Source organism: Acartia tonsa, chromosome 10 (assembly GCF_053477335.1).
Source record: "Acartia tonsa isolate MP-2025a chromosome 10, ASM5347733v1, whole genome shotgun sequence".
In the NCBI taxonomy this organism is placed as follows: Eukaryota; Metazoa; Arthropoda; class Copepoda; order Calanoida; family Acartiidae; genus Acartia; species Acartia tonsa.
Genome location: NC_137269.1, coordinates 45,537,321 through 45,563,040, shown reverse-complemented (window position 1 = coordinate 45,563,040; position 25,720 = coordinate 45,537,321). Strand labels below are relative to the sequence as shown.

General features: G+C 32.9%; 1 protein-coding gene across 2 annotated transcripts in view; it reads right to left on the bottom strand.

Annotated features, from left to right (window-relative positions):
• Positions 1-25,720, bottom strand: part of LOC145330148 (uncharacterized) — a 199,265-nt gene that overhangs the window by 75,883 nt on the left and 97,662 nt on the right. For both annotated transcript variants that reach the window (XM_080174733.1, XM_080174734.1), the window contains exons 2-6: positions 13,905-14,061; positions 4,238-4,359; positions 3,841-3,943; positions 3,281-3,347; positions 2,350-2,877 (exon numbers count right to left, since the gene is read on the bottom strand). In XM_080174733.1, the coding sequence (XP_080030859.1) occupies positions 2,350-2,877; positions 3,281-3,347; positions 3,841-3,943; positions 4,238-4,359; positions 13,905-14,061 (977 nt within the window). The remainder of the gene's footprint in view (positions 1-2,349; positions 2,878-3,280; positions 3,348-3,840; positions 3,944-4,237; positions 4,360-13,904; positions 14,062-25,720) is intronic.

Below are 25,720 nucleotides of genomic sequence, written 5' to 3'. Positions count from 1 at the left end.
TAGTCCAGAACCAGGGATAAGGGAGTAGTATTCTTACAAACAATTCTAAGTGAAATTTCCTCTCAACTCACTTCCTATTTGCCCAGCCTTTCTTAGCTACTTTCCTTTGGATACAGTACAAAACAAGTTATACTCTAAGATTACACCACAAAATATCATAAATTTGCTGTAATTTCAATTGGAATTTATTTGTTGGATCACGGGCCCTGACCAGAATAAAGACGTATGTATAAATCTTGCTTTTAATCTTTAAAATGTACTTTATACAAACTTCTAGCGGGTACGCCATTAGCGGCCTCTAGTGGCACTTTAAATGTTTTTTTTGTTCAAGTCTTTACGATACCTTAAATATTTAAATTTTTTGATTTATTTGTAATTTCTCTTGGGGCAGGGGGTGGTACCTTCCCCCAAACTAGTTATAAACCTTCTCGGGACCTATGAGAAGATACCCTGTTAAGGAAAACCCGATCGGTTCCGTGGTTACCGAGATCCTTCGGTACAGACAGACACAAAGACAGACAAACATCCTGTTACTTTATTATAAGGATAACCAAAACGTATCATAAGTTTTACTAATGATTACCTAGTTGTGAGGTTTCAACTTTGCATTATTTGTTTACTGCTTAAATGGCAAATATAAATGCTTGAACATGCTTATTTGTTCAAAATCATTTGACCGTTGTTTATACACAATACAAGAGTACTTTTAACATATAAAGTAGCAGGATGTCTATATGTATGTTTGTATCGAAGGATCTCGCTAACCGCTGAAGAGTTATGGTTTTCCTTCATAGGGTAGCTTCTTATAGGTCCAGACAAGGTCAATAACTCTTTTAAGTGAGGGTACCAGCACCCTCCCATTTTTAAAAAAATATTCTTTTAAAATATAAAAAAAAATTTGGGTTTTCGAATTCAACTCCCCCTCCCCAAATACCACTAGGGGCGTAACCGCTAGTTCATAATATAAGAGTACTGTTAACATATAAATAAAGGTACATTAATTATATCTAAGTTAAGTTTTTATGCTAGACAAATTCAAAAAGTACTCATAAGATATAAAAAATAGTCATTTGCAATTAAAAAAAATATTATCATTTTGTCAAATAAAGCAAATGAATCTAAAAGGGATGTTTAATCTGAAGAATAACTGGTTGTCTACAACTTCTCAACCAATCAAAGTAATAATTGAGTCATAATTTCATTTTCTGTGACATAGTAAAGCAATATCATGCTGTAATTGTTATCATTAAATGAAAATAAGCAAGACTTTCCAAGGGATCTGGATATTTAGGGGGAAGAGGAATTGCACGCCAATTTTTTTTTGTTAGTGGGCACATATAAAAGGCACATTTGAAAAAAAAAATAATTTCTTCCAAAAAAAAATGGTTACCCAGTGCTATACAAATATTTTGTATAAAAATTGTCCAATCATTACAAATAATGGAGACTCACCTCAAGGCGTTATAACAAAAATTTACCAAGGAAGATTATGTAAATAAATATCTGGCTTAAAAGAAAATTTGTAGCCCTTCGATTTTTATAAATTAAAACAATTATACAATTTTTGGTCTATAGCGAAGGATCTCAATAAACGCTGAACCAATAAGTTTTTTTCTTTACAGTGAGGCTTCCAATAGGCCCTGACATAGTTTTAGGCTAATTTTCTGACCTTCCACATCGCTTCGGATATTTTCCCCAAGATGGTAGGGTCGCAGCCGCTAATACTTCATAAAATGTTAGCTATTCTATAAGCATTGGTACTCTATAACTTGAATGTACAGATGTCCAAGAAAATTAGTAGAAGTTTAAATCAGAAATTACTGCAAATTGAAATAATATTTGAGTCTCTGGAATAATACTAAAATAATTATTTTACTCTTGTCATTATTTGGACAATTACCCAAGAATGTTTACTTTGCTTTTAGGATATCCATCTATCAATAGAATAATACATCTATCTTTAAACCTAATCTAGACCTAAAATAAGCTTCACTGTATATAAGAACCAGATATACACCAGATACACACACACACACACACACACTCAAACATACACACACACAAACACACACACACGTACACAGATGAACATCCTTTCTTTTAAGTAAAAAAAACTTTGGACGTTTTTTTTGTAAGAGGCAGAGAGTTTCTAAAGAAACGCTTTTTATTTTATCTAGGCACAAAAGGAATAATCTAAAAAATATATATAGGGAATTATACAATATTTACAAATGACCAATTGTTCAATATTAATGAATAGCAGCTTATCATTGTTTATTTGTTTTGTATGAAGTAATTTTTTATTGGGCACTATTTGCTGCTTCTACAGTCCTGATAAAAGGTGTTTACCTGAAGATAGAGCATACACGTGGTTTTCTTTCGCTCTGTTGGCTTAGCTTGTCTCCGTGAAAACGTTGCATCTCTGCGCACTTTCGGCCGTATGACGTCATCAGCATCATAATCAGCTGACGGCGCCTTAGACAACTCAATTTTGGCGCCCTTTTTGAAAGCATTGGCCTGAGTTTCGCTCATCCGAAAAATGTCACTTTCAGACAGATTCTCAAAGTATTGATCACCATTACTAAGGACATCATGCGATGATCCTAACCGATCATCAAAAATATCATTAACTACATTCAAATCACTTTTATCTAAGGTTATTTCATCAGATTTAGCTGCTACATTATCACTATCATTTATAACTGGATGAATAGAACTAGAAAAATAATTATCACGCGTGAAATTAGGTTGCTGCGGTAGCCTCGACCCCGCAGGGCTTGTGTTGGTCCTAATATTGTTTGTATTGTGTGCAGGTAACTGATGAGGTATCACAGAAATGTTGTTGTGAAGGATAGCGGGACGGCTGTGGTGGCCTGCGCAGGTACAAATTTCATTTTTAGCAATTAGTTCATTGTAAGTTCTTTTAACAGTTGACAAAAAAATAAATAAACTTTAAGGCTTTTACAACTATATGCAGATAGAATAAACATAATCCATATTATAAAGTAACAAGATCTCTGTCTGTGTGTCTGTATGTATGTACCGAAGGATCTCGCTAACTGCTAAACCGATATGGTTCTCCTTTACAGGGTAGCATCTCATAAGTCCTGGGGAGGGTACCACCCACCTCCCAAGAGAAATCCCCCATTACACTTTTTTACTTTTTCTTTTTAAAACTAAAATAAAAATTCGGTTATCGAATTCAACCCCCCCCCCCTTCACAAATGCTTCTAGAGGCCTCTAAGGAATCTAGTTGTTGTCAATGTAATTTGTTTCCTGCTATTGGTCCATCTACGTCCTGGTGGCTGTAGATTATCACTGGAAATTCTACTTCTGACCCAAAATACCTGGATAGATAGATAGATAGTCATTTGGGGTAGATTGATAAATAGTTAGCTAGATTGAGATTAACTGCAAACAGATAGATAGATAGTTAGCTAGGTAGCCCTTTGTGAAAGATATTTAGATACACTTTTCTCTAGGGGCGACTGCTCTTATGAGGGGAATGGTATCCCTTTCCAAAATAGTTACAAACCTTCTTAGGACCTTATTAAGCTGCATAATAAATGAGAACCATATCGGTTCAGCGGTTAAAAACATCAAATTATTTTTATATAAGGATTAATAATCTGTTTTTAAAATGTTGGAAAATAATGTATCACTTGAATCCTACCCCATACAGAATTTCATCCCAGTCACTGGAGAAGGCTTAAACCATGCGTTTGTAAAATCAATGGGATAAAAATTATCTAACCTAATGTCAACTTTAACCTAACCTAATATATTTTGTGAAATGTTTGCTATCCACTGTTTTTACATCCAGTATATAATTTATATTACCTTTCAGCTGGTTCAACATAGAAGAGGTCATCTTTAGTTTGTATATGGCCATCAAATATTCCATCTGGGCGCACTATACCATCTACACTACTACTAGAGTCATCTAAATATAGATAGATAGATAATCTTTAGTTTGTATATGCCCATCAAATATTCCATCTGGGCGCACTACAACATCTACACTACTGCTAGAGTCATCTAAATATAGATAGATAGATAGATAGATAGATAATCTTTAGTTTGTATATGCCCATCAAATATTCCATCTGGGCGCACTATAACATCTACACTACTACTAGAGTCATCTAAATATAGATAGATAGATAGGTAGATAATCTTCAGTTTGATAGATAGATAGATAAATAGATTAATAACTAGATAGGTAGATAAATATTACCTTCTAGAAAACCGTTGACTACTCTAGAAGTATCGAACTCTATTGGGCCTCCAGTTGAAAGAAACTCTATGTCAGGTGAGAAGATGGAGTTAGCTGAACAGTCTAGATTTACTCGAAACAACCTAAATAGATAGATAGATAATTAATAATTCATCCATATATTGCTAATCTATTGTTTATTCTGCATCTATTATCTATGAAACCATCAATCTATCTATGCTTGGCTTTAAATTTTGTTTTAAAAAAGGATGACAACATCCATAAAAAAAACCTGAAACGGTAGGACATGATATAAATGGACGTATGGACTTTCTGGTAACGATTATAGAGTTGCAACTCTTTCTAAATCGTACCTAACTGTTGTAGGAATTATTATATTTTATTCTATTTTATTCATATTATCTTTCTAAAGTTCTATCCATCTAACAGTCTCTCTCTTTATCTATCTATTCTTTGCGTTGAATCTCTCTTTTATCCTTTAGTTGATTAAATGTAGAGTTTATCTTTGGAATGTAAATGAATCCTATTGAATTCTACACAAATTCAATTCTGGCTGTTTTTACTTTTCCGCCATTAAAATGTATTTAAAGAAGGACATTAATATACATATGTAGCGAAGCATTGGAATTTTGGATTAAAAAATAGCAGTCAAATAACCCATTAAGTTCTAAGTACTAAAAAATCATGTATTGTATTGTATTTTTACATTTAAAAAAATAATAAAATAGCAAACTGGAATTAATCTAATATTTTTAATTTACTAACACGGAAAGCTGTCTATAATACGATGCGATAAGTTCTGTAACAATTAGGTACGATATAGGAAGCGTAGCAACTCTACAACCGTTACCAGAAAGTCCGTAGGTCCATTTAAAACATGCGGATTTATTTCTTTATTGACAAAACAAATTTAAATGTTAAAATTATCATATTCATCTAATTTTTGAAATACTGATCCATATTAAAACAAGGTACAAAGTTATGAGCGAATCAGCTCCATAATCAAATTCTAAAATGTAAGTATGTCCTTAAACATTTAAGAAGTTTTGCAACAAATTTACTTACAATTTTGTTTAGGCTTAAGCTTTAATAGTCTGATTATTCAGTTCTAACTTTGTTGATGTTCGTTTGTCCTACAATTTTAGGGCTATGCTTTTATGGATGTTGTCATCCTAGTTTTTATGAAAATTTGCTATTTTTTTCATTGGTTTTATTGAACATATGTGGGAACACTTTGAATAGAAACTAAAATTTGATTCAAGGAAAATATCTGTCCTAAATTTTGGGTTCTCAATAACTAAATTTTGCCAGAGATCTATAGGGATAGGACAATGACGGATAAATTGATGTACATCGTCAATGTTAAAAGACAAAATAACCCCTTCAGTAGATTGCAACTAGTGGTTTAAACGTTTGGATACTCAACTTTATAAACCAACTAATCAAATTCCTTTAAAAGTTCCCAAAGTTGTTTAGCCAATGAATAAGACAACATTATTGTAAAACGTTGGGGACTAGTGTAATAAACAGCCCATTGGCTCCTCTCTCTCTGAAATTTTGGTGTGCATATACTCCCGAAAAATTAGGTATAAATTACAACAGCACAAACAGCCCCTTTTCTTTTTTGTATTTTTTTACCATTAAAAATCCATGCAATTTATATTTTGAGAATTTTACACTCTATGCTAACTTAACAAGTGAATGTACTGAATGTACGTACTAAATTAATGGATGTAGATTATACGTGGATATTATGACAGGGAAAAAATATCGTCAATTTGGCTTGCTAACATGGAACTTGTTTATTGGTCAGTTCGTTGATACAATGGGAGATATGGGCATGGGATAAAGAGGATGATAGCGGGAATAATTATTTTAGCCCGCTGCGTGTTTCATTTTATCAGAGAACATAAAAATCTGGTGTAAGATCCAATTAATAATATGTAAATTTCCAAAATAGATAAAGTCTAATTGGTTTCAATTTCAATTTTTTATAAAATGGATTCTTTGAGTCGTTTCAACGAAACGTCTCCTGAAGGTTGTTAAGCTAGCGAATAAGATTACAAATCTTTATAGTCTAGTGCAATAAACACTGCCCACTACCTCCCTGGTTCTAGGGTCAATATTTTGAATATGAGCAGCTTTTAAGCACTTAACAATGTTTCGTCAATATACTTGAAATTTATTTAATTTGAAGAAAAAAATCTTCTATTGATCTAACCCTATTTCTAAGATATTATCTAACCTTGTATTTGTAGATATTAAGTAACATTTAACCATGTAACATGTGTCAGGGACGGAGGGAACAGTGGGCTGTTTATTACACTAGTCCCCAAAGTTTTATTATATCGTTTTCTTATTCGTTGACTTAACAACTATTATTAAATTTTGATTGATCGGTTTATTAGGTTAAATACCCAAACGTTTCAATCACTAATTGTAATCTAATAAAGGTGTACTAATGTGTATCATTATTGGGAATGTATCTTAATATTGTCTTATCCCTTTAGATCCATGGTAACATGTTCTAGTTTTGTTTATGGTTTATGTCAAATGTTTCATAAAAAACAGCCAAAAAATACAAATTTAAAAACAATTAAAACTTCTTACATTGAATTTTCATAAACATATTGAGATAGGAGTAATGTCTTGACCTAGAAACAGTCTCGATCTGACAATGAAAGATAAAAATTCTAAGCTTCAAAAAAAAAATATTCTTAAATTATATTGCTAGTAGTATAAGTAAGAAATTTGTCTTGTTACTTTCTATATTAGAATAAACTAGCGGTTACGCCCCTAGAAGTATTTTGTTCTTTCTTTTTTTTAGGGGGGGGGGAGGGATCTTTTTTACAAGGAGGATGAAGACACACCTTCCAAAAATAGTTAAAAAAATAAAAAAGTGAGATCCTTCGTTACGGACAAATAACCCATATCCTAATTTAGTATATTTAGTTATTATTTTCATGCACCGTAATAACACCTTATGACATAATAATGCAAAGTTTTACTTTCAATATCACGTAAACAATACTAGGGCTATTTATACAGGGATATAAAGGGATAAGACAATGGCCGATAAATTGATACACATCCCAAATGATGTACAAAAATTACTCCTTCTGTAGATTACAATTAGTAGTTGAAACGTTTGAACACTCAACTTAATTAACCAATAAATCAAAATTAACTAAAGTCCCCAAAGTCATTACTTTAAAACTTTGGGGACTAGTGTATAAACACCCCAATGTCCCCTTCCTCCCTGGCCATTTATAGGATAGATGGATATTAACGAGGATGAAAAAATCATTATATATGCAAAACTAAAAATATTATATGTTTTTAAACCAAAACTGTGAAGAAAGATTACATCCAATACTAGCGAATCCTTTTGAAACAAAATATCAAACCAGGATTTAATAATGAGGGACGTAAAAAACAGCGGAAAAGGACAGTAGTGTTTAGTATCTTGTAGAGTAGCTACTAAATACAGAAGAGTCTAATTTAAAGTACAATTTGATAAATCTGAAAATAATTACATTAAAAACTAAACTTTACATGGATATTTTTTAAAGTAGTGTTTAACTTGTGTGTGTCTTTACAGTAGGTCCCCGCTAACCGCTGAACCGAATTGATTCTGCTTTACAATGTAGCTTCTCATAGGCCCTGGTAAGGTTCCTAACTATTTTAGGAGACAAAATCACCACCTACCATAAAAAAATCCTCCCCCCCCCAAAAAAAAAAAATCTTTTTTTCTTACTATTTTTTAAAACCAAAAAATAGAGGGCGGGTATAATTTAACACCCACCACTTCAGGTACTTCTAGAGGCTTCTAGGGGCGTAGACGTTAGTGGATAAATATGTTTGTGGTACTATTAATCTTATGCTCATTAAGAAGAAAAACATTTATTTAAATACCCTTATTATATGAAAGCTTTGCTCCAACTTTAGTTGGCTTCTAACCCTGAAAACTTTGTTTTAAAAACAATTCTTTGCTTTAGAGAAAATTTCTCAAGGCTTGTATGTTTATTCCCAGAGATTTCAGTTTTTAAATTATAAATTTCTTTATTTTTAATGCTTCTATGAAAACTAGTGGCTACAAATTGGAAAGAAATTAGTCTAAAACCACCATAAGATACATACATATATAGCTTCTCTAAAAAGTATAACTCAATCGGACCAGCCATTTCCGAGATCTTTAACTTCAGAGAGAAAACATCACCTCTAGCCTCTAGTGGCAATTAAATTCTTTATTTTTTGGCAATGGTGACTAGGGCATGAAATCAATGAGGGAGGGGAAATTGGTCTGTTCATTATATTAGAATAGAACCTAAAGTCTTAAAATAACGTAATATATGAAAATAAAAATGAAAAATAAATTATTTCAAAACTGTTTAAATTGCATAAAATGCGTAAACTCTGTTTTTCTTTTTGCGTCAAATTTTTATTTACTGTTTTACCCAGGGTTGTGGTATTATACGAATATAGTGTAAAACCATAAAATTAGATATTCCCTGAAAATCTGAACCACATAGGTTCAGCGGTTAATGTGATCTTAAGAGGTGCCTTATACGATGAACAAACAGACATCGTTCTAATTTGTATAATACAAATACTTAGAAATTGATAGATGTAGATGTGTAAATAAAAATATAGTTATTTCTTGCATCGTATTATAAACGGCTTTCCGCGGATATAGAATGTACAATTATAAGATTAAAACTAGTTTTTTTAGCCCCGAGGTGCCGAAGGCACCGACTAAAAACTGGCTTAATCTTATGATTGTACATTTTTATATTCGTAGAAATCTGGATATAATTCGGTGCTAGACATAGTTTTTTCGTATGGATGAGAACCGGTTCCTATCCACAGGATTCGAATGAATACAAGAAAATAAATTATAAAGCTCAGAACGAACGAATGTTGTTCAATTTAAATTAAGTGAACAGAAAATTTTACTCAATTCGGCGTTTCCCTCAAAGATCTTAATCGAACACACCCCCTTGTTTTATATACATTTTTAAAAAGAGGGAGGGGTTAAAAAACTACCATCTCCCCTTTTTTCAATTTATACTATAAATAAAGGGGATTTAGTGCTCCACATGGACTTTGAGAGAAAGCACCTTTATTTCCGAACAAAAAATCCGGATCTACTGCAGTTCACGGTAAAATATTGCTGGTAACGCAATTTTCCAAAAAATCTATGATTTTTAAAGGCTGCTAGCTGCCAAACGGCTGAACGTACAGATCATACCTGCACACCATTTTAAGCGGCATAAGAAGGCCTACAAATAATCTGGAATAGCCAAGATCCAATGATGCACAGGAAAAGCTTCACTGAAGAAAAAACGCGTAAAATAGGTCTTTTTCGCGCATTTCTCTGCACTGCGAGATAATTATGCATTATTGATTTATGGCTATTCCAGATTATTTGTAGGCCTTCTTATGCCGCTTAAAACAGTGTGCGGGAATGATCTGTACGTTCAGCCGTTTGGCAGCTAGCAGCCTTTAAATTCATAGATTTTTTTTAAAAATTGCGTTACCAGCAATATTTTACCGTGAACTGCAGTAGATCCAAAAATCCAAAAAAAAATATTCTCAAATACCACATCTCTGATCTTACAGTGCATTACTGGAAAATTTAGATAAACAAAATTATTGAAAAACTTAATTAGTGTTTTAACAATAAATATGACATAACGAGTTGATTAAATTGGAAGATTTTTTTCTATGCTTTATTCATATTTGTATTACATTACATTAAAATTAAACAAAATTTATATCCTAGAGCAACTTTTTATTATGCAGATAAAATAAATCTGCTACATGTGTCATATATATAATCGAACCTACTCTATAATTGGGTTATATTTATAGTCCGGCAGTCAGTGCGTCAATCCGTAAGTCCGTATGTCAAAGCGTAAAGCTTACAGGGTTATATGATTTAAACAACCTATTTTTTCAAATGAAAAATTAGAGTTCTTTTCTTTGTTAACTTTCAATGCAACCACGCTACTTATGAACATAATTGAACAAATTGTTTATCATTAAAAAAAACTTTCGTGACATCACCTCTTAACGGGCGTTTCGTCGTATTTTTATAGAAGCTTTTAGATGGGTTATTTTAGGTTAGGTGATTGCCCTGCAGGATTAGACAATAGGTCCCATAGGTTTAGAGCCTCCCACAGGGGCTAGAAATAGGAAAAAAGCTTCTGTGAAATTACGAAGAAACGCTCCCTAAGACACGAAGTCACGTAAGGAATTATACCAACTACCTTTTAATTTCATATTCTGATTGGTATTGATTATCGAAATTCTATTATAGTTAACTTTGTCCGTAAAACTATTGGAGAAATATAATTTTCTCAACTCCTATTCAAGATAGACAGCTGAAATTTTCAGTGAAGATTTCTATGGCCTGTTCATCTAGTCTAAACATTGTTTTGTCTGAATGGCTGCAGTTTATGCTTCCATGATCTACAACTTTTTATTATAAAAATTTCATAATTTTTTTGTCTTATTCTCTTTTCTAGACAACTAAACATTTATAACTCATTTGTTTTTTTGTTCTTCGCTACTTATGACGTTTTAACATAGACTTTTAATGAATGCAAAACTTAATCGATCATTATTTAACTTGAATTATTTTGAAAAATATTGCAATGATTATAGGTCATGTTGGAGACATTAACTAACCAGACTAATACATTAGATTTCACACAAACTTACAAAAGATATGTTTATGCAATTAAGCCAAATAAATTTCTCCTTTCTTATCATTATTTAAAGAAAAACAAGGATAAAATAATCATTTTTCTTTTATGTAGAGAAGTCGACATAACATTAGTCATCATCTTAACAAGGATGACAACATCCATAAAAGCGAAGCACTGAAATGGTAGGACAAACAAACATGAACACTTGTATAGTGTCAAAACTGAATAATCAGAATAAAAATGTATAAGATTCGAAGCAAAATTGTAAGTAAATTTGTTGAAAAACTGCTTGATATAGGATAATGTTTATGGACTTGGACATACTTACATTTTTAGGACTTGATTATAGAGTTGCTTCGCTTATAATATTGTACTATGTTTTCCCAGGAATCAGTATACCAAAAATCAGATCAAACGGATAATTAGATCACATAAAGATTTGTTGTCAAAAAAGTTAAAAAATCAACATGTTTAAAATGGACGTACGGACATTCTGGTAATGATTATAGAGTAGCTGCGATTTCTAAATCGTACCTAACTACTACAGGAATCATCATGCAAAGTTTAAAATCAATAGGACAATTCTAACATGCCTAAATTAACGAATAAAAGCTATCTATCTCGGACGGACGTACGGACGGACGTACGGACGGACGGACCGACCCTAATTATAGAAAAGCTTCGCTTTTAACAAGGATGAAATAATCATTTTTCTTTTATGTAGAGAAGTCGACATAACATTAGTCATCATCTTAAAAACTGCATATGAAATTAAAATTCAAAGTAAGATTTTTGAAATGTAGACTAGTAATGTTTTTTGTTTGTTAATCTGTTAAAATCTTGCTAACTTCTGAATCGATTACTTTATCTTTAGGAAAGCTTCGCGGAAAATCTTATGTTATATTTGTTTTAAAATAAGTTATGGAATGGCTTTAGGCTATTAAATTACCATACCTTTTCGATAGTTTTGTTTATAAGAAGTAAAGAAACGTTATTATAGATTAAGGATTTTAAATAAATGGATGATCAGATTAATCAGAATTCAAGTGGTTTATAAATATTTTGCTGTTTTTTTATGTAGAAGTTTTGCGAAAATAAATCCATGCGAAATTTGCTCTGGAACGAGAGTGAAAGTTGTGTGAGGGCGGGAGGGAGAAAGAGAGTGAGAGAGAGAAGTAGAAAAGAAAGAAACAAATATGTAATGGTGAACATACAAAAAGTTTACTAAAATAAACCCAAATGATTTTCATATTGACATAATAATATTCTAATTAACAAACGTATCCTATTGTATAAAGAAGTAAGTTTTTGTTTTGACAGAAGCTTAAGATTTTATTAACTGCTAAAACAATTGTGTTCTCCATTTAAGGGAAGCTTCACATAAGTCCCTAAATGGTTTTAGGCTATTATTTCTGCCCTTCCTTACCCCCCAACAAATACTTTGGTGCTGAGAATGCATAGAACGATAACTATATAAGATATTAGTAAATTTCTGTTTAGTTACATTTATACCACATTAAAAGAACGTCTGTCTGTCGGTCTATCTGTAATTCTGCATGTTTGTTAGCATGTGGCATGTGTGTGTGTATATGTGTGTGTACGGGTGGCTAAAAAGTCCTTTTTGTACTATTCAATATATAAAAGTGTGGGAGGGAGAGAGTAAAATCGAGCGAGATTAATTTCTTAAAAGATTCAAAATTAAATGATTTAAATTCCAATCGAACCGAAAGCGTTTTGACAAGCGACAATAAAATATAATACTTAATAAAAGCAGTTATAATTACCATATTATAGAAGCATTTTTATCACACATGCCAAATTAATAACCATTAACCTCTTTTAGAGTTGCTACGCTCCAAAAAACGTTCTTTTATTTTTCAACTTCAAGTACATAAACCTCGGAGAGAGTTATAGGTGTGCAAAAAGGCACAGCTCTGTTATTTTGAGTCAGCAAAGATCTTCTATAATTAAGTTTTGTACGTCTATTCAGAAATGTTGATAATCAAATATAATCAAAAATTTAAATTTGCAATCATAAGTAAACGAAAGGGGAGTGTCGAAGGGGGGTTAAAACCCAGTGCACGCATCTAATTCAAACTGTTTGAAAAGTAAAACAATATCAAGAACATTCATGCCCATTGCCCATACATTGTGCAACAAACTTATTATAATTTATTTAAAGATAAGAAAGCAATAAACTGTAATACAGAAATAAACTTGTTCCATATTAAGTAATTATATTTACAACTATTAATCATTGTTTTGAAATTGTCTACACACGTATTTATAGGTTTGTTTATGCTTTTTTTGCTTGGATGTTGTTATTCTTGTTTTTTTTGCTTGCACATCAACTCAACTTTTAGACATCTGGACATTTGCCTGGTTTTACTCTCTGTAAAAAGCGCCAAATATTTTATATTGTGTGCCTTTTTAATAATATAGCATCTCTATAATTTGGGTATGACCATGCGTCTGTCCGTCTGAAGATTTGACGGTCATCTTGTGATAACCGAGCTTTAAATCAAATACTTTTTCTAATTAAAATGTCATAATTAATGATTTGTTGACAATATCTGTAAATATTTTAGAGAGAAACCTGTTTAGGGATCTAAAGGATATAACAATGACCGATAAGTTGATGTACATCCCCAATAGTGATACACAAAATTACCCTTTCTGTAGATTACAATAAGTGGTTGAAATGTTTGGATACTCAACTATATGAACCAACCAATCATAATTCAATAAGAGTCCCCAATTAATTTGTCAATTTGTGATTGGTTTGTTCATTGAGTTGGGTGTCCAAACGATCCAACCACTAATTGTAATGTACAGAAGGGATTATTTTGTGCATCATCATTGGGGATGTACATCAATTTATCGGCAATTGTCTTATCCTTTTAGATCCCTAAATCTATCACATCTACTGAATCTATTCAATCTATCCAACTTACTTTTTATGCGCCTGAAACTGAAACTTAAACTTTGGCGCCTCAGTGGAAGGTAGATCAGCTGACCGCTTGGCGCGCGAGTTGTGTAATTGTCCCGCGAGGTCGCTAGTGTTGTAATACACGGGCTCATAATAGCTGATAAAACTGTCCAAGGACAAACCTGAAATAAGAAGAGGAGGTTAATGGCGGTCAGCGAGTTAAAAAGCGACAAACGGACGGAGTGAAATTATTCCACAGTCCTACTGTTTCAAAATAGCTAATCTATAGTAATAATATCAAATCAATCATTATCTTTATAAAGTTGAAATTAAAATTTCATGTTAAAATTTAAATAACCAAGAATTAAATTTTCCATAAGTAGCGAAGCTTATAATTGTTTATAGAAATATTTTATAGTTATATCTAAACAGTCAAGAAAATCATGTTATCCATTTATGATATCCTTAGCCACCAATATAAAATATGCCGATGAAGTAGAATGCTTAAATCACACATAAATTATTTCAAAATATTTTACAGAGAGACAGACATTTCTAGCTATAGATTAGCTTAGCTACTCAAAATTTGTGTTAAAATAAATATATCTTATTTTAGACTTTAGCAAATTTAAAATATCATATGCTTATTTTTAACTTTTAACATAACATGCAATACAGTTTTTATTATAACTTTTTTACTTATATTTCAAACATAAAATCTATGTTATTTTATTTAAATCACAACGTTTTACACACAATTTTCCAATGAAAAGAAAATACAAAATTACAATATTTGATTCGATTCATGTATTTTCAGTATGGCTCAGCTCAAGGCCGTTTTTAGGCCAGTGATAATGAATCTTTGTTCAATTAGACATAGTTTTAAAATGAATCTTTTTGAAAAAAAATCAAAGGCAAGAAAAAAAAGAAAATTACATGTTTTGAGTAAATTTTTAAAAAGTAAGTTAATCTAATAAAACCCATATTTCTTCTTCTCGTATTTATATAGTATTAATGTATATACAGATAACTACATGCTCCCCTTTTCCAAGGACCTTTTACGTCTGCTAGCAAATTGTTTTCTGCTACTTGGCTGTGCTAATATTTTCGGCACTATTGGTTGGTTGTCAAAGACATAATTGAAAGTCATCAATAATATTCCTGACGCTGTTGGTTGATTTTCCAAGAATCAATTGAGAGTCGGCACAAGGTCCTTGGGATTGGAACATACAGTTATTTAACCCCTCTCTAGTGTTTAAATCTAATCTATGCTAAAAAGAAAAATATTCAAGGCTATAAGTTAACAAATTTTAAATTTAAAAGGTCTAGAGAGGAAATAACAAAACGTCAATTTTATTGACAATTTTATCAAAGTTTAATATTTACAATTTGAGAGAAGCTGCTTTTGAAATTGGAATGTTCGTCTGTCTGTTCTTTGGAGAAACGGGATTCTCGTGGCTATAATGGCAGGAAAAAGGTATAACCAACAAGCGAAATAAATCTAAATAATATTTGGGGGGCAGACATACAGGTCGTCAATTTGTGTGTGCGAATGGGGCGTTTGTCCATATTTAGGTATGGAGACCGCTCTTCTATGAGTACTACTAAAACCTAATTTTAATGCAATACACATAGACATTCTCATCGTCGGTTCGTTTGTTTAGAATGCTTAACCCTCTATTCCCACAAGTATAATACGAATTTGGTTGAGCTGGTGGAAGCTCAACAAAAGACCCACGCGAAGTATTATGTTGCTTTAACCTAAGAATAAATGGTTGGTTTTGATATTCGATCAGAATCATATAAGTATATTAAGTATTAAGGAAGGAAAATGTTTTTATAAAGTGTATTTATATCACAAGTGCATAAGTTAAGTATGGAAATATTTACAGGATAAGTGTTAAAATTATAAGTAGAGTAGGACAGAAATGTGCCCTAAGTCCTAAGCAGTGAATTGTGCTAAGTGTTAGAGTTCTAACATAAGGCCTGAGCTCAATTCATGCTAAGTACTAAGGGGCCTAAATTTAAACTACAATGCATGCCAAACAACTAAGTCATTACCTTTTTAAAGCCAGAAAGAGAAGTTGATGGTAGGAGAGTTAGTAAATAACTGAATAAATTCAAGAGGTACATGCTATAACATTAGCTCTGGACCAGGATTTTAGTGTTTGTCTGTGCAATTAAATATCTGTGTGTTAATATGTGACGTAAATCAGGCATAGTTGTAGGCATACATATATGTACTGGATGTTTATATGATTACATTAACTATAAACATAATATCTTTAATAAACATATACTATTAGCAAATCACATACAGATTACCATGAATAGGCTTTCGTTACCCATATATGGTTTCATATAGGTAGAAACAGGCCTATGAATGCATAAATTGATACAAATAATGCCTTGGGCCTAGCTAAAGTAATTGTGTCTTGCCCCTGAGTGCTACTAGTTAATTGCAGGGCACGTGTCAATCAAAGGTTCATAATATGATCTATATAGTGTTGATTTTATATCAAGCATAGATAGATAGTTGTGGATGCGAAGCATTTCTGTAAAAGTCTCATATGTACGTTCAAAGAATTTGAAAATTGAGGATCGCATCTCCAATGGGGGTAAGTTGTTAAAAAAGAAAAAAGAGAAAAAGAAAAAGTTTAGTAGTCCCAGTATATAGGCATATATAATAAACTATAAATGTATTCCAAGCTAAGTTAAATACGCTTTCCATTAAGAAAGTATGATTTGCGTATCTTCATAGCTGGGTATACAAGATGATAAACCTCCCAAATAGAGTACATTCTTTTCTTGAGGGGTTTAGTTTTATCTAACTTTGTCACATCAATAAATGTTTTTGCATTGGTTGTTCTGGATAGTTCAGCTTCTTCTGATGATGAACTAGGTGGTGAAGTGCTCTCGTTCGAAGTGTAGGTTGAGGTTGGGGGTGAGGTAGATATGTAGCCAAGGGCGTCCACTTGCGCTACCTCGTTTCCATTCTCGTCCAAGGTGATTGAGTGATTTTCCAGGTCATAGTAGAGTTGGTTGAGGTCATCGGTAGAGAGGGATAGTGTGCTGCTGGAGCTGGTGTCACTATCGGTCTCCACTCTACTATCTTCTCTGGTAGTCAGGGCTGTATTTAACAGGAAATTCCTGATGGTGATGGACAGGTTCTCTGTGAATCCATCGTACTCAGGTGTGGTGATGATGTTGTTGTTCTCGTCTATTGTGTCAAGGTGTTGACAGGAACACAACCGCAATCCGTCCAAGGTAGGGTGGTGGTAGGGCTCCAATACTCCATGATCATCTAGGTTATCTCCAGGCTGGTCCATGGTAGATCCTAAAAAGAGTTAGTGCGCGTGCTCCAACCGGTTCCTTGGGGTATCCTGGCTATGGTAATCTAAACAAAAGAAGTTTTAATAATCTTTTATTAATCTTTTTATCCCTGGGATATTCTAGAGATTCTTTCGTTACAGATAGACCTATAATGGATTGGTTAGTTATCTCTATTTCTGTTAAATATAACTGTTTCCTGAATATAAACAATATTTTATATAAAATGTATAAGTACAATTAGTATTTACATATCGTATTATTTTCTTTGGTTACATTACTCGTATATATGTAAAAATATAAGATTTTACTAACAAAAGTTGGTAACCCTTTGTTTGTATATTTTGTATATGTACATATGGTTTATACCATTGTTGGTATTAGCTGTATTTATGTTATTTCTAACATGAATAAATTTTAATCATTTTAAAAACTAATATCTTACATTACGTCGCTATTAAGTGTACCTTTTAAACTTAATATCTATAAAATATATCGTTCGACGTCCGTAATTAAATTTTACGTAACAATAAGTTGTCAACCCTTTGTTTATGTTTGGGCGGTCAAAAGTGATAGGGGTTGGCTTTGAGCGAGGTTATAAAAAGCTGGCGGCCCAGTAATTATGCTCATTTATATAATAATTGTCCTTGCGAGCGGAGCTTGCGTTCGAGTGTTTAATTTTACCGCTAAATTCCAAGAGAATTTATATAAAAGTGATAAAATATAGTAACCCGTTTGTTTTATATGAATGTTTTTATGTTATAGATTGTTGATGTGCTCATTATTGCATTCGTTAGCCATTATTTAAGACCCAAGAATCTTATTTTTCTTCGTCGATAAGTCCTTTATCACGGTATTTGTAAACGAAAGTGGGTTTGAAGCAATATAGGTACATCTTCAATATATGACAATTTTGTTTTATATAATATTTGTAGTTTTGATAGGACATATCTGAGTCAGCAAGTAAATTGACGTACCTTGTTTTGTTTACGTTTTCTGTCTGCAAAAGTTAAATTCGTTCATCGTAAACAAAACTTATGATGACACAGATATATTCCATCATTCTACTCGTTTTAACTTTTGATTACAGCGTTCCCTTTGTATAATCAAAACTTATTTGTGTCCTGATTCAAATCTTCTAAAACAATTTTACTATAGGTTTTAAAATAAGATTTTCTTTTTACTTAATTTAATTATAATGACGTTAATTGATAGATTATTTACGTTACGAGTAACTCAACCATATTATATATAAAAAAAATGATTATATTTAGCTAGCTTTATCTAAAGTGTTTTTAAAACATCATTGAAGATATTCAGATTTAGCTAGTACATAAGTTTTTAATTGCTTGATACATCATAATGAATATGTTTTTGATAGCTCAGCGGTAGCTATTTTTAAGCGTTGAATCATGTAAAATTAATTACATATTCTTTAACTTAATTGAATCTAATAAAACAAAGTTTTAATGTTTAAATAGCTTAACGATAGCTATTTTCAAGCGTTGAATCATGTAAGATTAATTACATATTCTTTAACTTAATTGAATCTAATAAAATAAAGTTTTTAATGTTTGAATAGCTTAACGATAGCTATTTTCAAGCATTGAATCATGTAAGATTAATTACATATTCTTTAATTTAAAGAATTTTACTTTTAGATGATAAATCAAAGTTTTAATGGTTAGGAGGTTCAACCATAGTTGCTTAAAATACAAAAAATATTCGTGTGTACAGTCTTTTTCATAAAATTAATTTTACTATATTGCCTTTCAGAATCACTAGTCCTCTTATTTTAAATTTACATTCGCTCATAATGTATGTGCCTGACAGCCTGGACGCGCATCAGAATATTAAGGAAAGATTCGAGGAATCAATGAGGGCGGCTGCGGCCACTCTCGCCAATTCCTCGTTTCTTGAAAACTCCTTAGACGACTCGAGTTCAGTGTACAGCGACCAGTCTGGGATGCCAAGCCTTGCTGATGTCGATGACTATGGGGGCACAAGTACTGTAGAGTCCGAAAGGGATCAAGGGGAGATGTTCGGCAACGAGCATCTCTCACTGATGCTTAGTAGAACGATACAAATCATCTGGTCTCTCCTCAATTCGGTGATGCAGAACTCCTGCGGTGACATTGGTGACGATGTTGCCGGAGGTGATTCTGGGTCTGCCGAGTTGGGGAGAGACCAGAAGACGAGTCTGGACACCTTCAACATGGATGGCTTAATTAACATGTTGTTGGGTTTAGCCTTGTTTTCATGTGCTCTTATAGTGGTCTTCTTCGGCGCTGTAGGGCTTGAGACTCTTACACGTATTGACGACACCTCAGACAGGTCGCTGGCTCGCTGGATAAGAGATGTATGTACGCGCCTCCGAAACATAGGCGTCAGGACCATTGAGCTTCTCCACTGCAGTAACAGGACCAACAGGACTAGAGCTGGGGCTATGTCGCCAGCTGCGGAGCCGTCGGACACCATGTATGAAGCCGCGTCCTCTGAGATTGATGATATTCTGTCGGATACACAGGTGAGTTTTCTTCTGTTGTATATTTCTTTTTTTTTTGTTTTGTATAATTTTTTTCTAGCCACCCGATTTGTATAATAAAGCATCATGTTGGTGTATGGTTGTTCTGTCCTATTCTCACTTCCTCAACGTTGACTTTCGGCTCTTCCATATATATCGCTCACCGTTTGTCGTCGTTTTATGTCGCCAGAGAAATCTGCTCAGTTACCGCAATTAAGTTGAGATACCAGTTAACATTTACTAAAATCTTAAGTAGCAACCTAATATTATTTCCCTCTGGGGAAGTTAAGAGTTTGCTCGTGCCGTACGTTTCTCATTGGGGTTGAAATGTTAGATCAGGACTTTAATGTTTTCCTTTTGTTTTAGGCTCCCTCTGCTAGTCCATCGACTCCAGCAGAAGTGAGGTCCAGAATTGGCCTGTTTGCCGTACACTGTTTGTCTGCCACTGAGGATCGGATTACTGGAAGAAGTGTGCCTGTGGGCTTGGAAACCTCGACGGGAAGTCCTGGCTTCCGTCCGTTGATTGTTGATCAAACAGAGCGTTTACATGTAAGTATCCACGCTTTAGTTTTCTATTAATTTTCAGAAAGAGGCTGCATATTTGTACACGTATCTAGAGGTATTTGCAACAAAAATTCTTTTATTGGTAGAATATTAATCTTAAAATGTATGGTTGCATAAGCATTTTTGAACCGATCTAAGATTTTAATTCTAGTATAAAGTGGGTTGAATTGCTACCTAGCCATATAGCTTTACAGGATTTAAGGCATTCTCATTTCCTGATTTTCCTAGACTCATTGTTAATATTGCGATTAAACTAATAAGATCTATTATATTTTAGGCGACCAACTCAGTCAATCTGGAGGAACACTATACAAACATGCTAAGGTTTAGCCCACCCAATTCTGGAGGCTCTGCAGAAGGATCCAGCTATAGTTCATCCCTATGCTTGAGTCGAATTGATTCCCCATCTGCAGCGGACCTTTCAGCGGTAAGTTTGCTACATTCGTTTAATATTATTAGTCGCCAGAACTACGTGACATGAGGTAAAGAAGTTGGTGACTTTAGCTATGCGTATTTACAATAAGTTATTTTAATCATGGTGCTATTTCCGTTCCATTGGTTAGCATCATGACTTTAGCAGAGTTAATAAAAATTTTCTAAAAGTATCAAGACTGCTCAATTATCTCTATGGGTAGACATTATTATATTTCTCCCTGATTATTTTGTTAAGATTTTCTATTTTCACTAATATTTACTTCCCTATTTTAGGAAGCGGAGAATACCCTTCCTCTGGTGAACGTGTTCGAGATCGATATACCGTCCAGCCAGTTCGGTTCCATGGGTAGTGAGATTCGGTTCCCATTGCCAGAGAGAGTGGTTGGAGGTTTAGAGCGGCTGCGTCTTACAGTCGAGACTCCCACCCCATCTCTTCCACCAGAGACTGCCTCAGAGACTGCTAGCCTGACTTCAATTGTGCGTTCGTCGGATAACAGCAGAGAGGAGTCCGATGCTGAAGGTGTCCCTCGGCGACGGGGTTCTGCCGGCCCTAAGCGTACGCGTTGAAGTGGCGAATGTTAGCTTGGTCATAGACATTGTAAATTTTATTAGACAAAGACTGCTCAGACACCTGTGACAAAATTCTTAATCTATGTAACTAGTCAAAATAGTGATTACTATTCAGTAAAATATTAAACGTTATGACTTTCATACTGTACAAGACCAAATAATTTACACCATTGTTATTTTGTTATACCATTACATGTTAGCTTGTAAGGAACCTAGTATGTAAGGAAATATTGGTATAAGGTTGTATTTTCTTTCCCCTAATTTAAAACTTCGTGTAATCTCAATTACTTTCGTCCTAGTTGAACTAAGTTTCTTTCCTCAATATTATACCTACAATTTTAATTTCAGCCTTATATCACAATTTATTCATTCTTGTTAGCTTTAAGGGTTATGTATATAGATATTTAATCGAACTTGCGCCTCAGTACCTTTTCTCTGATCTTTTCATTTATATCCATCCCTGTGCATTAATCGTGAATTTTAATTGTGCTGTGATATATATAGAGGACCTGTAAATAGCATATATTTTTGTAACCAATATCTAAGTAGACTGAAGGACTGACGTTAGCCAAAGCTATTTAAATATGCTTATTCAAGTACTTATAAGAGAGATATGTAAAGACTGTTTGTAAATTTTAATATTTGAGCAATTAAAGTAGTTTCATGGATCGGGTAATTTCATTAAGGAGGATTATTTAACTTATTAAGATTTAGAATATATATCGTTCCTCTTCAAAACTATAGATCTTTACATCCCTTTAATTCTTGCTACAATAACCGTGAAACTTAGGTTTTGGGGTAAAATTTTCTTAGGCCTGTCATTAAAGTTAAATCTAAACTTTTATTTCCACCAAATAGAATTTCCTGATTCAAGTAGAGTCGTTGATAAGATGTGTGCCTATATTTATACATATAAGTCTTTGCATTTATTGCTCAATTGTTTTTAATGATCTCGGAATTTTTCTTATGTGCCAATATACAGCTTAAGTCCAAAAAAAAAATTAACTAAATTTGTTAAAACTTGTCAGAAATCTTTCTTATTATCACAATTTTGTTTTCCAACGATTTTTGTTAAATGAAAGTTTATATTCTGTTTTCGAAATTGTCTTAACTTTATAATTTTCACCAAAGAGAAATATTTGTCAAATTTTTATACCTTTTCTAAAGATTATCTACTTTTGTTAAAATAAATATAGAGATTTTTAAGTAACATACATAACTTGTTAATTACTGGTTTAATATATGTTGTATAAAATTACGTAGCTTACTCTATAAGCGTTACTTGTTTGTTTGTCACGTTAATAGTGATAATAATTAAATTAAATTGTTACCTTTAGGAAGCGTTTAGCCTAGTTTTAAAGCTTGCTTATTTTATAACAATTAAAATGAGTAATAATATTACCTACTATGTTCTTTTGGTATCATAGTTACTATATATGTGGTTTATTTTCTTACCGTTTCTATCATTACCCTTTTAGATAACTCATATAATAATAACGTGGAGATTTTTATGAGAAACATACAAGAGTACAAGTACAATATTGTATAGGTAACTACGAGAGTATTATATTTTCCGTTTGGCAAGGTCTTTTATATCATTGGGAATGTCCGTTAGTCTTTCCATCTGAATGCCTTAGAAGTTAAGCCATAGGAAACATGTTAACTTGTATATTTATCTAACAATTCTGTTTGAGTTTCTAGGTCGATAACTAGCGGTATGCGCGGCGGGGTGACCTCTCCGGCCGTAGATTACCGTTAGGTTATGATGATGTGCGTCTGGTCGTTGAGGGATAAGCGTTCTACCGCGTATACGCAAACTCCTCTGAAATGCTCTTAATATTCTTTTCAAGAGTCTGACTAGGAATGTAGTGATCCTGTCTAATATTATAACCATGATAATTGTTATTGACACGTATATAGCTATTTCTTCTATATGAGCGAAGATAGTTCTAATGGTCAATGGTTCTTTAGGTTTTGGTGGGCACAGTGCTTCTGACGCAAATGGTAAAGTTCGTGCCGTGGTCTGTCGGTCATATCCTAATGCGAACTGTGCTATTGTATCTCCTAATGTGAGATTATATGATCCTCCTGTTATAATAAAAGGAGTGGATGTAATAGTTATTGATGCATTCTCTAAACTGCGATTAGTATTTTCGCTCAAGCTAGTAAAGACAATTCCATCTCGCACATGAGTGTAGGGATAAGTCTGTTTTGCCAAAGGGCAGTGCTTGGTTATCAATGTTTCATTAACGCTAAGTAGTCCTTTAAGGCACTGGTCAGCTTCAACCGGTAGATAAGCGTTATAATAAGATTGTCTGTAAACTCTTTTGGTTTTATCCAAGTAATAAATGGAATCGATATAGCACTCATCAAAAGGAATTGGTGCGTATCTGTAGATTTTTATTGGCTCAGAACTTAATTCCATGGATAGGATAGTGGTGAATGATGTGGTGCCACCACTTAAACGACTTTGGACTTCTAATCCAAGATTATGAGTATAGTCCAAGTTAAGTTCTTGCCTTACAAAAGTTTTAATAGAGTCTGTGATGTCTGTCTTTGCAAGATCTTGGACTAGAGTAAGTCTGAAAGTCAAGTCTGCTTTAAGATCTTCTAAGTTCGTGATGGCTAAGTTGCTCAAGCTATCAACATAAGAGTATTCTGCTGTTTGCACAAAGTTAGCTGCTTTGGCATGAAGGATTATACCACTTACAATTTGTGGTACTATCTCCGCAAGCAATAACTGTGTAAAGTCAAACTTATCATGATCTAGCTTATAAGAAAGCTTATTTACGTTATTAGTCACTTCAATGCGGTTAGAACTTATTAAAGGAGTTATTGTTTCAATAGCTTCCTTGATGTCGCGAATAAGTTTTATTACTTCATTAAGCAAGTCCTTAATCTTTTTGGTATATAACTTGCCTATAAGTTTAGTTTGTGCTGAAGTGAATGTGCGTCCATCGTAGCTAATGTCTACTTGATTTTTCAGGCCATCATAGATTGCTATTTCAGGCGCTGTATTGTCTACAGATATATCAACTTGAATGGATCGAATTGCTACAGCTGTGTAGCCTATATATTCTCCACTTTGATAGTGAGTGGGTATCAAGTCTGTCATTGTGTCTGCTGTTGTACTATAGTAGTACATACTTAGTATTATTAATATTATCTTAGAATACATTGTTAAACAGTTAAGTTTATTTACTAGATGCTTATATCCACAATCAAAAGCTATTTTTCTGACTGGTACACTTACACTAATAGTTAAGGTCTTCACTGCTTGGAGTTCTATGATAAACTGACTTATTTTTCCAAAATCTATTTATTATCCCACTTTCGCTACTGCTAGATCCTGAGTGGGCGTTTCCGGTTTCAAACTATAATTAAAGTTTTTGACATATTTTTTTTTGTATGTAGATTGGTTATAAGCTTAATAACTAATCAAGTTCATCTCAATTCAAGGCATTTATATATAGATTGTCTAATAATGTTTTTATGCTTGCGTGATTTACACAAAAGTATTAGATATTTTAACTTTTAACTCAATTTTGTATATATTGGGTTACGCAGTGACATGCGTATAATTGTACAGTTTGTATTACTCGTTTGACTCTGTTTAGATTATACAGATTCAAAACTTATACATATACAATTTTCCTTTTATATATTTTTGTGTATAAATATTTTTGAAGGGATCGACTTATTTAGTCGACATGTATTGTATATGGTTGGTCTCCCCCTGTCAAGAGAGAAGACGTAAATTTTACCACTGGATATATAACCTTGAGTGGGAAAATCCACATAAATTATGATATCTCTGTTATCAGATTAGAATAACATGCTATTATATTGTTCCCGAGTTTACAGGGTAAACGGAAATGCAAGTGATTGTTATTGGATTTGATTAGTGTCTCTTGAAATTTGATATTATAATTTATGTTTAATGTTTTATAGATATGAATTCTGTACGTGTGCAGAATTATAGGCTTTGTATTAATTAAATTTGCATTTTGTTATGATGATAGTCATTATGTTGCTTATTTGTGCATAAAGGAATGACTTGTGCACATATTTTATTTATTTTGCAGAGTTTGCTTTGGCCAAAGTTATAAGCGGAAGCGTCTCGCTTAGTTAATTATCTTTTAGTCCATGACTTTATTGTAAGACTTTATAATTACTCTTTTGTATTCTCTATGAAAGTGTCAAAATATTAGCCAATTGGTTTGAAACTCTTTGATTTTGAAAGGGTATTTAACTTGTCTGTATTTATATCAGATCTCCTTTCAACCATGTTTATTTTGAACACTTGCAATTTATTAATATGTGAGAGGGTATGTGTGATATTAGGATTGGTCTCACGTGGAAAGTATTTAGTTAATTCCGTGAGTTTTCTGTAAGTTTACCTATATATATATTTTTTT